Source organism: Mytilus trossulus, chromosome 6 (genome assembly GCF_036588685.1).
Source record: "Mytilus trossulus isolate FHL-02 chromosome 6, PNRI_Mtr1.1.1.hap1, whole genome shotgun sequence".
Lineage (NCBI taxonomy): Eukaryota > Metazoa > Mollusca > Bivalvia > Mytilida > Mytilidae > Mytilus > Mytilus trossulus.
The window spans coordinates 70,331,886-70,348,497 of record NC_086378.1 but is presented as its reverse complement, the minus strand read 5'-3'; the positions used below and the strand labels follow the sequence as shown (position 1 = coordinate 70,348,497).

The 16,612-nt window shown below is 30.7% G+C and overlaps 1 protein-coding gene across 1 annotated transcript; it reads right to left on the bottom strand.

Annotated features, from left to right (window-relative positions):
- Window positions 1-2,133: 2,133 nt before the first annotated feature.
- On the bottom strand, window positions 2,134-15,218 carry LOC134721768 (cathepsin Z-like). The gene is made up of 7 exons (XM_063584974.1): window positions 15,047-15,218; window positions 12,486-12,604; window positions 10,392-10,616; window positions 9,693-9,843; window positions 8,831-8,906; window positions 6,157-6,249; window positions 2,134-3,445 (listed from the first exon to the last, which is right to left on the bottom strand). The coding sequence occupies exons 1-7, from the start codon at window positions 15,166-15,168 to the stop codon at window positions 3,323-3,325; spliced, it is 909 nt and encodes a 302-aa protein (XP_063441044.1). The 5' UTR covers window positions 15,169-15,218; the 3' UTR covers window positions 2,134-3,322.
- Window positions 15,219-16,612: the final 1,394 nt, after the last annotated feature.

The following is a 16,612-nucleotide window of genomic DNA, read 5'->3' as shown; positions in this document are numbered from 1 at the left end:
GATAAAAAACAAAGCTAGAAATACATGAACACCTATACACAAATATGTATGACCTTTGCTTACAGTATGTAAGAAACATATCAAACCAAAGAAATTTCATACTTACCAACGCACCATGATAAGGAGGTCAAAGTAGGTTAAAGTTTATTGTGATTACTGAACATTGACCAATGAACAATGAAAATGAGGTGAAGTTCAGATGATACCTGCAAGACAGACATGTACACCTTGCAATTATTCCATACACCAAATATAGTTGACCTATTGCATATAGTATTAGAAAAATATTTATTACATTGTCTAGTTATTTCTTAAATTGACCAACCAAAATCAATGATTGACTCTGGTGTCTGTTTTTCTTCCAATCAGAATCTTTATAGAGCATTTTGTATATTTTGGCCACAAGCATCACTGAAGAGACATGTATTGTCGAAATGCGCATCTATTGCAAGAAAATTGGTACCGTTAATTTTATTACTACCACTGGGTCCATGCCTCTGCTGGTGGACTATTAGTCCCAGAGGGTATCACCAGCCCAGTAGCCAGTACTGCAGTACTGGCATGAAAATACGGATTTTTTTGTGTTATTAAAATTTGCTGTTACAAAATATTAGAAATTATTATAAATTAAGGAATGTATCTCCCTCATGCAAAGCTCTAATTCCTTTTATAGATTTGGCTATACTTTTTAGATCTTTTGGATTATAGCTCTTCATCTTTTATATAAGCTTTGGATTTCAAATATTTTGGCCATGAGCATCACTGAAGAGACGTGTATGGTCGAAATGAGCATCTGGTGCAAGAAAATTGGTACCGTTAATTTTATTGTAGATGTCCTTCTTTACATCATTTCATGTTAACTTCACGCTGGCCAAGTAGTTTAAGTGAAAATGAAATGTGATTTTCTACCATCATGACTGCCATCTAATCAACACTCAAATGATGAAGTTTGTAGAGGGCATCAAAAATATAAAATTTAAAAACATTTAACCCTGTTATTTCAGAGAAGATTGTTGGCAAAAAAGATGGCCATTGTTGCTCATGTTTGCATGAATCAAATGAAGATTGTTTTGAATAGGATCTTTCTGCAACAATTCCTAGTAATTTTGGTTAAATATACCTGTGTAGTTTCTGAGAAAAGAATGGAGCATGTGATTTCCCATAGAGTTTAACAACCAATATCAAAGCATTTAAGACCTAACTTGGTACAGGCATTTTCTAATGTAGAAAATGGTGGATTGAACCTGGTTTTATAGCTAGCTAAACCTCTCACTTGTATGACAGTCGCAACAAATTCCATTACATTGTCAACGATGTATGAACAAAACTAACATACTCAAAGAGTAAAAATGTCACAAATAGGAGTACAGCAGTCAATATTGTGTTTTCATCTTAATATCACTATAAAAACAACAAATATAACGAAGAATCACAAAAAGGCATACATCAAATCTAACATACTCAATTTGCTTTTCCTTTACCACTTAATTTATGTAAATAAAGTCTACCTGTAAAGGAAAGAAGGTTTTCATTACTGGTGTAAAAATGCGCGTTTGAAATTCGTACAGGTAGACATAAAAATAATTTTGTCGTTCAAAGTATGAAGGCATACATACATGCATCACTATAAAAACAACAAATGTAAAGAAGAAGCACAAAAAGGCATACATCAAATTTAACATACTCATTTTGCTTTTCTTATACCACTTAATTTATCTATATAAAGTCTACCCGTAAAGGAAAGAAGGTTTTCATTGCTGTTATAAATTGCGTGTTTGAAATTCGCACAGGTAGACAAAAATAATTTTGTCGTTCAAAGTATGAAGGCATATATACATGCATAGTCACGTACATTTGATATAACAAACAACAGACTCAACAGTAAATGTAATAATAATAAATTAAAAAAAAATAAACAATTTAGTTTCTGTTTGTGTGTGTGGAGTTTGGGCAAAAAAAAACATTTTTTCAAGTTATAAAGGGGAGTTCCTCTAAAACTGTATGGGACTCACTGCCCAAATTCAAACTAAATTTGCAAGATTTGGTTTTTATCATTGTGTATGAGTTTCATAAAATTAATAAGCCAAACTTAAGTTAAGTTGCTCATAGGGGTATTCGAGATAAAGCTAAAGCTCGAAATTTCTGATATTTATTGTGAAAAAAACTAACATCTATCATATAAAGATAAAATGTATATGTTTTACACAAATAAATCATATAAATAATTAACAAATATTACACAACATAGATGTATTTAACTTTTTTATACAATATAAAGAAAAAAAATTGACAACAATTGTATTTTCTTTTATACCTCAACTTCAAATTTTAAAGCAGCATTTATTACTACAATGTACAAGTCTTTGACAACAACCAATATCATTTGGTTGTGGACAAGCAAACAATAAAATATATATTTTTTATTTTATTTGTTCAACCAAGTTTACATTTTTTAACATTTAAAAATTGCATTTTCACTAAGAAAATCAGGTATCTACAGCTTTTCTATTGAAACAACAATTGGACTAAGATGCTTATTAGGAATATGTTTTGTAACAGGTGACTGGTCTGTGGTGAGAAAACTGAAAAAAATATATTATGTGTTGATAAAATACAGTTCATGGTCTGGAAAATCATATCAATCAAATAGTTTTAAAGTTTGTAATTGTTTTTTTTATAAAGTGTAATAAAACACAAATAATATGGTTGCTAACAAGTGCTTTAAAGGTGATCAGAATACCTTTTTGGAAAACAATGCATTTTACTTTTACAAAAAAAAAAAAAAATCCTGAACAGGTGCTTGAAAGGTCATGAGAATATTCAAATGTGTGAAAAAAATTGTATAACACTGACAAAAATCTACAAAATACATGCAAATACATCTTTAGCAGTGAAATCAAAATCTTAAGGGTCAGAATAGTTTGACTGTCCCTCTGGTATCTTTTGCCCCTCTTTTAAGCATTTATGATCTGACCATATTTCGATTTATAGATATAAACAGACAATTTAGTTAGAATACACTTACTTATTAATATATAGATCTCTATTTTTATTATATTATGCATATTTATTTTTAAATATCTTTAATAATTTAAAATAACTACAAAAGTACATTTTTTGTAATTAGAGAATCAGATTTATATGCTGTCTATGCAAAAAAATAGCAAATTAATAGCATTTTAGATCTAATCAATCAAATAGTTTTGTATTTATACTGTATTGGTACCTATTAAATGAACCGTAACACATTATAGCACATAAATTATTTTTATTCAATTACAAAAAGTAAAGATGTGATATGACTAGTTTCTTTGATATAATTCTAGTATCCAGATGGTATGATTGGATCGCCATAAGCACATCTAGATTCTATATCCAGGTTGTACCAATTCCCATATCCATCTTTATATTTACTGGTTACAATACGGAAAAAGCCATGTTCTCCCTACAAAATAATAGAATAAATTAAATTATCGCTATTTTGTGCATTTTTCTTTTGATCTTTTTTGTGATAATTTTTCATATCATGCTACTTCATATCGCTTGAAATGGAAAATTATCGCTAGAAATTAAGCAGGCATGTGGCGTTGCTAACAAAATTGACATGAAATTGACAACTTCGTCATAGGTAAAATAGCGATAAACAGATTATCATTGGTCAAGCGAGAAAAAATCAATCTAGTTGAGATGATCAACGATAATCTATAAATACCTTATTCAATGAAAAAAATATACACATTAAAACATTTGAATTTTAGAGCTGATCTATCTTAATGAGATGTCCAATGGAAAAAATATATATCAAAGTAATTATGCCATATTGCTCGAAAGTGATGTTTTATATTTCAGAAAAAGAGGCTGTAACAAAATGTCCTGTTTAACAGGATGCTCAATGTAATTTTAGAGAGAACACTAACTAATCTGGACCTCAACATTTACAAGAAGAAAAATTTGTATTATACCATTATTATTTACAATTTGTCTACTTTAATTAAAAGTTTTCAGTGAAAGTAAGAATAAGATAAGGCATTACAGCACATTTTAACTGTGACATCATTAAAGCCTTCACTGTGTAAGGGATAATTATTCAATAATATAGGTTTTCTTACAGGAAAAAGTATCCAGTTTAAGTCTCAGAGAAGTTTTATCCTGAATATTTGATAACTAGATAACTTGTACAATTTAAACAAATTAGAACCAGATGCTCCGCAGGGCGTAGCTTTATACGACCGCAGAGGTTGAACCCTGAACGGTTGGGGCAAGTATGGACACAACATTCAAGCTGGATTCAGCTCTAAATTTGGATTGTGATTAAATAGTTGACACAGCATAGGTTTCTGACACAGAATGAATGTGTTCTAATGAACTTAAAATTTTTGTTTTCTCTTAGAGCAATTCACTATGCTGTTGAATATTAATCCTCTCAAAAAAATGTTTGAAGAAATTTTCTTTTTATTTATGAAATATCAAATGAGAAAAATTGAACCCAATTTTTTTAATCACATCCCCCTTTCCCTTATTCCAAAACTAATCTCAATTAAAATTTCTAATGGAGTTTGCAACAATAACTACTCATTTAAATACATCATAATATATTAAGATGTAAAAAAAACTGCTTGTTATCACTGAATGGTAAAGATTATTTTAATTTATCAGTTGGTAGTAAAACGTGAATATACATTGTATATTGTATATAACAAAGATTTAAGTTGATTCTGGACAAAGAAAGATAACTCCAATTAAAAAATATTCTTGCTATTGCACAATATTGTGAAATTAGATATTTCTTGTTGATTCTGGACAAAGAAAGATAACTCCAATTAAAAAAAAAATCTTGCTATTGCACAATATTGTGAAATTATATATTTCTTGTTGATTCTGGACAAAGAAAGATAACTCCAATTAAAAAAAATTCTTGCTATTGCACAATATTGTGAAATTAGATATTTCTTGTTGATTCTGGACAAAGAAAGATAACTCCAATTAAAAAAAATTCTTGCTATTGCACAATATTGTGAAATTAGATATTTCTTGCAAACTATTCTGGACAAAGAAAGATAACTCTAATTAAAAAAAAATTGCTATTTCACAATATTGTGCAATTAGATATTTCTTGCCATTGCGCAATACTGTGCAATTGAAAAGACTTGCTATTGCACAATACTTAATATAATAATTTTAGATCCTGATTTGGACCAACTTGAAAACGGGGCCAATAATCAAGAATCTAAGTACATTTTTAGATTCAGCATATCAAAGAACCCAACCGATTCATTTTTGTCAAAATCAAACTAAGTTTAATTTTGGACCCTTTGGACCTAAATGTAAACCAATTTGAAAACGGGACCAAAAGTTAAGAATTTACATACACAGTTAGATTCAGCATATCAAAGAACCCCAATTATTCAATTTTGATGAAATCAAACAAAGTTTAATTTTGGACCCTTTGTGCCCCTTATTTCTAAACTGTTGGGACCAAATCTCCCAAAATCAATACCAACCTTCCTTTTATGGTCATAAACCTTGTGTTTAAATTTCATAGATTTCTATTTACTTATACTAACGTTATGGTGCAAAAACCAAGAAAAATGCTTATTTGGGCCCTTTTTTGGCCCCTAATTCCTAAACTGTTGAAACCAAAACTCCCAAAATCAATCCCAACCTTTCTTTTGTGGTCATAAACCTTGTGTCAAAATTTCATAGATTTCTATTAGCTTAAACTAAAGTTATAGTGCGAAAACCAAGAAAATGCTTATTTGGGCCCTTTTTGGCCCCTTATTCCTAAAATGTTGGGACCAAAACTCCCAAAATCAATACCAACCTTCCTTTTGTGGTCATAAACCTTGTGTTAAAATTTCATAGATTTCTATTCACTTTTACTAAAGTTAGAGTGCGAAAACTAAAAGTATTCGGACGACGACGACGACGCCAGTATGACAGCAATATACGACGAAAATTTTTTCAAATTTTGCGGTCGTATAAAAAGAAGAAATTGGGGATGAATTTGATGTAATTAAAAAATAAATAAATATCATTTATTACTATCTTTACCCTGCGACATTTTTACTTACCCATGGAACTCCCCATGAATTTCTGACTACCCAGAATTCTGTACTTGTTTTAGAGTCAACTTCCTATCCTACTACAGATACTTACCCATGGAACTCCCCAGGAATTTCTCACTATCCAGTATTCTGTCCCTGATTTTACATCAACTCCCCATCCTACCACAGATACAATATGATTTACCTGTAAAGAGAACACCATTTAACAATATTTAAAAAAATAAAGCTGAAAACAGAGTTGAAAATAGTAATTTTTTAAACAGCCTAAATGTCAAAGTTTGTGGTGGTACTCATTTTGCATTGATTAAAGAGATGAAAAAAATTATTTACAATATCTTGTCTTACATTATTTCGTTTATTTTTTTGTTGCAAAAAAGGGCTCTGTATCCCATGTTCACAGATCATAGTTGTTCTACTGATAAGATTTTATTTTTTGTGTATCTTTATCATTCTTTATGTCCCCGTCCCTCGTCATGAACCTGTCATTGAGTGGTTGTCTACCATATTTGTTTTATTTTATTGTTTTAGCATCATTCAGGTTTTTCTATTTCAACTTTTGTCATAGCAGGACCTTTTTCATCTAACAATACAGTATCACTTTTGCTCATTGTTGAAGGCTTCATATTGACTCCTTATTTGTTGACATCCACATCTTTTTTTTCTGGTGGGTAATTATCTCATTTGCAATTATACCACATCTTTTATAGAGAAAACAATAACCAGATGCTTCGCAGGGCGCCGCTTTATACGACCGCAGAGGTTGAACCCTGAACGGTTGGGGCAAGTATGGACACAACATTCAAGCTGGATTCAGCTCTAAATTTGGATTGTGATTAAATAGTTGACACAGCATAGGTTTCTGACACAGAATGAATGTGGTCTAATGAACTTTAAAAAAAAATTTGCCTTTGAGCAATTTACTATGCTGTTGGATATTAATCCTCTCAAAAAAATGTTTGAGGAAATTTTCTTTTTATTTATGAAATCTGAAATGAAAAAAATTGACCCCCCCCAATTTTTTTTTCACATCCCCCTTTCCCTTATTTCAAAACTGATCTCAATTCAAATTTCTAATGAAGTTTGCAACAATAACTTCTCATTTAAATACATCATAAAATATTAAATGTAAAAAAAGTGCTTGTTATCACTGACAATGACTGAATGGTAAAGATTGTTTTAATCTATCAGTTGGTAGTAAAAGTGAATATACATTGTATATTGTATAAAACAATGATTTAAGTTGATTCAACTACTATTCTGGACAAAGAGAGATAACTCCAATTGAAATCCAATTGGAATTTCTTGCTATTGCACAATATTATGCAATTAGATATTTCTTGCTATTGTGCAATACTGTGCAATTGAAAATATTTGCTATTGCACAATACTGTGCAATTGAAGATTTCTTGCTATTGCACAATACTGTGCAATTGAAGATTTCTTGCTTTTGCTGAATTTATAACTGTGCAATTGAAAATTTCTTGCTATTGCACAATACTAAATATAATAATTTTGGATCCTGATTTGGACCAACTTGAAAACTGGGCCCATAATCAAAAATCTTAGTACATGTTTAGATGCAGCATATCAAAGAGGCCAAAGAATTCAATTTTTGTTAAAATCAAACTTAGTTTAATTTTGGACCCTTTGGACTTAAATGTAGACCAATTTTAAAAAGGGACCAAAAATTAAGAATCTACATACACAGTTAGATTTGGCATATCAAAGAACCCCAATTATTCAATTTTTGATGAAATCAAACAAAGTTTAATTTTGGACCCCGATTTGGGCCAACTTGAAAACTGGTCCAATAATAAAAAATCTAAGTACATTTTTAGATTCAGCATATCAAAGAACCCCAAGGATTCAATTTTTGTTAAAATCAAACTAAGTTTAATTTTGGACCCTTTGGACCTTAATGTAGACCAATTTGAAAACAGGACCAAAAATTAAGAATCTACATACACAGTTAGATTCAGCATATCATAGAACCCCAATTATTCAATTTTTGATGAAATCAAACAAAGTTTAATTTTGGACCCTTTGGGCCCTTTATTCCTCAACTGTTGGGACCCAAACTCCCAAAATCAATACCAACCTTCCTTTTATGGTCATAAACCTTATGTTTAAATTTCAAAGATTTCTATTCATAAATACTAAAGTTATGGTGCGAAAACCAAGAAAAATGCTTATTTGGGTCCCTTTTGGCCCCTTATTCCTAAACTGTTAGGACATAAACTCCCAAAATCAATACATACCTTCCTATTGTGGTCATAAACCTTGTGTTAAAATTTCATTGGTTTCTATATACTTAAACTAAAGTTATTGTGCGAAAACCAAGAATAATGCTTATTTGAGCCCTTTTTGGCCCCTAATTCCTAAAATGTTGGGACCAAAACTCCCAAAATCAATCCCAACCTTTCTTTTGTGGTCATAAACCTTGTGTTAAAATTTCGTAGATTTCTATTCACTTTTACTAAAGTTAGAGTGCGAAAACTAAAAGTATTCGGACGATGAAGACAACGACGACGCCAACTTGATAGCAATATACGACGAAATTTTTTTTAAATTTTGCGGTCGTATAAAAAAGAAATATAAAAAATTATTTAGCAAGCAAAAAATAAACTAACATATCTGCTCCTTAAATTTTACCATAGGTTATAGAAAGGCAAACAATAAAGTTTTTATGTGAAATTTAACTGCAAATGAATCCAATATGTATTTGCAAGTTTGACAATTCAGAAAGGTAGCATGAATAAATTTACCATTGCAAAGAAATGTTCCTCTTCATATATTCCTCCTGTATATGCATCTAATTTATCTGTTGCCATGACACCACAACTGAAATATAGCATTAAACATATTTATGTACATAATGGTGTATTGCTTATTGTATGAATTGAAATTTGTTTGGCTTAATGTAATTTGAACTAGAAAATTTAATTAGTAGAAATGTTTTGTGAGATATACATGTGAAAAAAACTTTACAATAATTCAAGCACATGCTTAAATCTGAAAATGAGGTTAAGGACAATAAAAATGACAAAAGATAATACAAATAGTTAACACTTCTACCGACAGCATGTTGAAATCTCTATCTGGACTATCAGTCCCCAAGGGTATCATCAGCTCAGTAGTCCGTATGTCGGTACTGACATGATTTAACAAACTTTACTAAAATTGTCTGTTTATAAATTTATGAATTATTAAGAATCTAAGGTTTCAACTCAAATATGGCTTTAGATGAATTTGGCTATTTATTTTAGGTATTTTTGACATATAGCTCTTCAACTGTTTTGGTACTGATACATCTTCGGATTTCAAATGTTTGGCTTTGAGCGTTCCTGATGAAGGTAAGTCCAGAAAAGCGCTTCGGACCCAAGAAATTATTAACGTGGTGTATTCAATATTTACGAAAAAATATATACTTTATGAAGACTTGTGCATAATGATGAAAGGATTTATTTAAATGAACTGAGTTATCTCCCATATATGTACTCAAATGTTTCAGAAAGGCAGTTTAAACCATGATTGGTTCTATATTTGTAGACGAGTAACATGTCTTTTCTGACTGATTCCGATTCCTCTTAACAATCTACCATAATATTAATAATCATTAGCTCTTACCTAATTGGTCCATTTTTGTAGATCTCTGCCATCATGTGATCTCTTCCTTTAATTGTACCAAAATCTCCAACTTTCCACAAAGTATAATTTTTTAACTGTTCACATTGTCCAAAGGTTGTACATGTTCCACACTGATTGAAGGTATCACAATCTTTAAAACAATAAAAAATATTATCACAATTTGAACAACTGAAGTGATTTTGCATATGTAAAGGACACTAGTCCATCTTAAAATGATTTTTAAGTTATTATATATAGCTGATTTTCTGTTTCATTGACATTTCTCAACTTCAGTTTCATTTATTGAATTTATATTTTTTAGGACATTGTTATTTAGACATTAAAATGGTGAATTGTGAAAAAAAAACACCTAATATTTGGTGACTGTTTGAAACTCGTGTAAAAATTATACAATTTTTTTTATTTTTAATTGTTAGTTTTTATGAAAGTTTGATTAAAATTATTTTATATACATTATCCATGTCCCAAAAATACATAAGTGATCAGAACAAGTTTTAAGCCCTTACAGCATGCTGATTCAAGCAGCTTCATAACTCTCTTGTGTAATCCTTACATGCTTTGATCTCAGAAAAGAAAGACATTTTGAATAAATTTTATATGACTTTATGTACTTTTTTTAAACATAAAAGAGGCAAGAATATTTGAACAATAATGTACATGAACAGCAAGAATAGAGACCTTGATCTTTAGCTTGGTAATTGTTGCAGGTTTCATCAGGAATACCATGTTTATGTGCATATTGCCATACACCCGTGTCATCACCCCCTTCACAACTGCCTGCACCACCACAATCTATCACATTTTGTACTGAAAGGTATGTAGATGGCCACGCCCCTTTACGTTTTATATTTATCCTGTCTGCAAGAGCACTTGTAGATCCCATGGCCCAGCATGATCCACAGTCTGTAATTAAAAGGTTATCATTATATGGAACAAGTAAGCTGAAGGCAACGCCCCTTTACATTTAATATGTATCCTGTCTGCCAGGGCACTCGTATATCCCATGGCCAAACCCACAGTCTGTAATTAAAATGTTTTCATAAAATGAAGTATGGTAACAAAATGATTCAGTTAATAGATCTCGGTACTAATGAAGTTGGTAAGGGAATACTGTCATGATTGTAATAAATCCAGAATGAGTTATATAAATTGAAATAAAATTTTCATAATTTTATATCTGTGAAAAAAGAGAGACAGTAAGAGATTAATGGCAGAGAAGGCGAGAAAATATTGCATTGAATGTATGTATGAACATGAATAATTTACTACTGTAGATTCTTTTCTTTGGAAACCAATGTTCTTGCGTTTTGTAAGTAATTTCAATGTTCAACAAAGTACACATTTCCTTCAGACTTAAAAGCTGACTTTGGCAAAACCATGGAATTAAATATCCAACAGAAGAGATTTTTATATATATATACCCCATATCCTTTGAATCTGCATTGCTCTGAAACTAAGTGCTAGTGCAACTTCTCTAACCAGAGAATAATTTTCAATAGATTAAAATATAATATATATATATGGACCATTCTGGACAGAAATCAACCTGATGCAAATGAATAATAATACTTCTGAAAATCTAGATTTCTATTGAAATTCTGTAATTGTTAAAAAATTAAGCTGTTGTAACTTTCAACTTGTAAGAAAATCTACAAAGCATACCAAACTCATCTTTTATTTCATATTTGAATTTCCAAAATCAATCAAATAAATAAAATTGAGAATGGAAATGGGGAATGTGTCAAAGAGACAACAACCCGACCAAAATAAAAAAACACAACAGCAGAAGGTCACCAACAGGTCTTCAATGTAGCGAGAAATTCCCGCACCCGGAGGCGTCAAAGTCTTAATCATAAACATGTATACTAAGCCAAAAAAGTTTAGCAACAAAAATTTGAAATTTCATTTTATTACAAAATCATAACAACATATAATTTTAATATTAATAAAAAGGAATAATGACATGTCAGAAGCAACATGAATGTTTACCTCTCACATTCATTAAAATTTTCTTTGTATGCCATCGAGCGCGGGAGGGTCAAAATGCGGAAATGAGTATAGTGTTATTCAAAATCAATTTCTCAGCCATGCCCTAAATGCACCAATGAAGTATTGGCAGGCACACCAGCACCTGTACTACTTTTTAGCCGGAAAATCGTTAAGCGTAGATAGCGCTCCTCCTTTGACGATAGTTTGTTTTGCCTACGAGATATCGATGTATCCTGTGCAGTTGCAATTTGTCCATATCTGTTTGTTAGTCTCTAAACTGCTGCCTTATATATGCACATTAAATCAAGCCATGATGTCAGCAACCCTCATTCCGGCATCAACCATTTCAACAGCTTTCTGACGGTAAATTTCGGGGAGGCCTGGTGGATGCCCCATGCAATTTTTTCAAATGTGTATGTGTTTTTCTTACCAATGATGTGTTTCTGAACATTAGTGACAAAGACATTTTTAATATCGTTTTAAAAGTACAGCCAGGTACAGAAGGTAAAACATCAGTTACACGGGCAAAGCTGAAATGGTGCGAAATGAATCATCAGCAAAAAAGTACAACTGTTTTAAATAACAGGTAAAACTAAGGATTACATCAATGATGTTTAAATAATATTTTTCCAGAAACAACAAAAATAAAAATTCAAAAAAAAGTGCTGCTAAACTTTTTTGTTCAGTATACTATGAACATTTGCAAAAGGTCGATTTCATTCCAACGCAGCTCAAATTAAGATTCAAGGAAATGAGTTTAAGGAAAAGGCTTGATATCCTTACATTGTGGAATATGCTGATTTCTAGTTGTAGTTAGAAAGTTTGTCCCATTAACCTTTCTCCAATCCCAATTCTGTGGTAATGTCTTCAGATTAAGTGTTTCATGGGGTCTCTTATATGTTCTGGAATGTATTAACATCATTGTCATTTAGATGGAAAATAAAATACAGATATAAAAATATTTAGTTTTATTGTACGAATGTCATTTAAAAACATAGTGTGGTCACTGTTGCAAAGATTATATTTGTTATGTGTACAATGAATGAATGTGTCCCCTAAGCTGGGGACCTAATTTGAAAGAAAAAAAATATCTTATAGTAATCTTTACTTATACTTGGTAATGATTGCAGAACTAATGTTGTCTTCTATTTTATAATGGTATATAAAGCAGATCTATAGTATATGAAAATGATTTCTAGAATATTTTGTGATTTAATTATGCCTTCTCCCACCATAAGACAAAGCTTAATACCTGTAAGCCATGAAGCCACATATTTATGTTGATAAAAAAAATAATCTTAGTCATGCTTTAATGATAAAGATGATTTTTGCTTTAAATAGTTTTTTTTTAAAGAGCTTTGCTGTGTCATTTTCTTATAATTTTAAATATTCCCAAATTTTACTCTTGTTATGTCTTTTCATCATGTGATAAAAATGCTTCTGTCCAAGTGTTATAAATTTTGAACAAAGTAATTGATGTCTGAAAACTTCAAACCCTAGAAGAATGTACATGTATATATCTTAATTCTAAATGCTGAAAAGAAGATTTTACTGTAAAATACTGAAAATTGAAAAAACATGTTGCATTGGCTTTTCTTTTTTGAATACTCGCTGTGTTAGAGACCTATTGGTTGCCTTGGGCTTTTTTCTGCTCTTTAATTGGGTTGTTGTATCATTGATACATTCCCCATTCCATTCTCAATTTTATTAGTCAACTTATCAGTATAATATGGAACAAGAGTGCACTAGCTGAAATGTCCTAGCCTGCTTTACTGCATTTTGTTCCATTGATTTTAAGTTAATAGCCCTAAATATAAACCAAGCCAGAAATACCTTTAATCTTAAAATTATTTCATTCATTGAATATAGTTGACCTATTGCTTATACCTTTTTAGTAATCTAGAAATAGACCAAACCATGAAAACTTTATATTGACCAATGAACCATGAATAAGAGGTAAAGGTCAGATGAACCCTGCCTGTGTTTGTTTGCCCTAGGTTACTTCTGCCTACTTTTATTGAAAAATATTCGTATTAGGGTTTTGATATTTAATAAACTTATTCAGACATTTTAATGGTATACTGAAATTCATAAAAACATATTGAAATATTTAAAATTAATGACCTGTTTTTAAAAACATTTTTAGAATTGTTCTTTTAAAATAATATTGTATTTGATGGATCAACAATAAAAATAATATTTTGTTTTGATAATTAAACTACTGAGCTTGGAATGAGTAAAAACAATAGTGTACAAATTGTAAAACATGACCAGGATTCATAAGTTCATTTGTTATTATACTGCATAAATTGGCGGACTAGAATAATTAAAATTGTAAAAAAAATAGCAATAAAGATAAATACATTTTGTTCGTATATTCTTCTACTGTGCAAATTTGGTTTATGCAACCAGAGACATATAAATTAATATACAACTATCAAATAAAATTAACTCTGAAATAAAACATACAATTTATTAAGTGTTAATTATTTAATATCGTATTTTTTAATACAATATCAAATAATGTCTCTTTTTCAATAATACAAATCAAAATTAAAATGACATTGAAATAAATAATTACGTATGAACTCAAATTATTCAATTAATTATGTTAAATTTAACACTGAAACAGTTATAGTTTATGATTCAACTTCACCTTTTCTTCGAGTGCTTTTAATACTTTGATAAAGACTCTATTACCCAAAGAAATCTCGTGAGGTTTAAATCTGGCCGTACGTGTGAAATCACGGGATTTCCCAGAGTTGCCAATCTCTTGTATTATATATGTCTCTGATGCAACTAGACAACAATAAATAAAAATACAAATCAAGGTGAATGGACCCTGGGCCAACAGGTATTAGGGCGAACTTGAATCAGGGCGAACGGCCTCGGTTTCAATTCACAAAAGAAAAATGAATGAAAATACTTTTGAAACTTTCCGATAAAATTCAATGAAGTTAACAATTTTTTGCTTTTCATTTTAATGTATATATATATGCATGAGTATGAATCCTGGCCAGGGAAGAACAATATAAATATGTGGCTTCATGGCTTACAGGTATTTACAGACCTTACATTATTGGGCTGTTAATTAGATGAATAAAAATTTATTGAAATTTACATTCACTCAAAGGGCAGACAGTCTGACCCCTCTTCCCCCTTTCTGAAAATTTCCTTATCCACCACTGTCATTTTTCATTATTAATAAAATATTGATGTAAATTAGACAAAACAAACACCCTGACCGGTCTCAGTTTTTTTGAAGCACTGAGTAGTGGTCGTTTACCTGACCTGTTTACCTTTGTTTTGAAAGGTGTTTGTTTTTAAATTAATTCAAAACTTACTTCACAAATTCTATTCCCTTTCCAAACTTTGGATCAAAACCGTATCGTTTTTGATTGTACTCTGTGTTCAGTCCATTGACAGTAAAATAAACGAAAGAGAACAACAACAAAAATGAAAACATTTTCCTGATTGTTTATCAAGTGAGTTGTGTTTATCACGTGCCAAATCGATGTTATCATGTGATAACTACAAGATTTAACCTATAAACAAATCAGTTATTATTTGAAATAAAGCCCACGTGAACAAAATATTTTAAAAAAGGTACATATCTAAGAACCTTAATTGCAATGAGCTTCTGATTAAAAGCTAGGTTCTGATTAAAAATATTTTCATAACCAGAAAAAAAGAAACAAATATTGAGCATCCATTTCAATGCTACATGTATGCATAAGAATACAACTAACGTGACGGTACCCAAATTGCACCTATTTTGACAGTTTTTTCACCGACGTTTTTTTATGATCAAGAAAAAAATGTCCATACTGTGTTTATTTTGTAGCCCTATCCTTCTTGATTGTATAGGTACACCAATTTAAATTTTAATCCATATTGAGTCATTGAAAAATGGATTTGAATCAACCTCCAAACTATCCATGATTCTCACAGGCACTTGTCTCAGAAAAAAAATTTCCTATATACCTTATTATAACACAAGGTACTTAACTTGCATTTTAGAAAAATGTTAGGTGGTGACGAAGTTCCGTTATATGCCGCTTTATAGGCTGTCAACCCCTCTAAAGCTTGTTATATCGTAAATCTAAATTGATTTATCTATACAATGGTGTATAACATGCCTACATTTGTTGTCCGAATCATCCGTAGCAATCCTACCAAAGCATGTCAATCGTAATAATTTTGCAATCGGCTGAAGAATTGGCAATAAACGCGTCATGCTCCTTGTATATCTCGGTTTCCGATTGGTCAATTCTATGGGAAAGTCTAAATGATTCTCGGAGTTATCTGATCTTGTTTCATTTCATACGTAAAGTCAAGAGAGAGTCTGAAAGGCATTGACGTCATGGGAAAATTTGTAACTTATTAGACATACCACAAACAACACTTGTTAGATTTTTTTCACGGTATATCATACAATTTTACTAACTGTATGATAAGTTCTATTCATACGAAAACTAACAGTTTTTTTTAAAACGATGTTTATAATAAATCATTTACTGCGGCCGTTTATTGCCAATTCTTCAGCCGATTGCAAAATTATTACGATTGACATGCTTTGGTAGGATTGCTACGGATGATTCGGACAACAAATGTAGGCATGTTATACACCATTGTATAGATAAATCAATTTAGATTTACGATATAACAAGCTTTAGAGGGGTTGACAGCCTATAAAGCGGCATATAACGGAACTTCGTCACCACCTAACATTTTTCTAAAATGCAAGTTAAGTACCTTGTGTTATAATAAGGTATATAGGAATTTTTTTTTCTGAGACAAGTGCCTGTGATGATTCTGTAATGAGGAGTACCCAAATTGCATCCATGCTTAAATTCACATCGTCAAAAGTCTAATAACCGGGCTTTTGTTTAATTTCTTCAAATATTTTG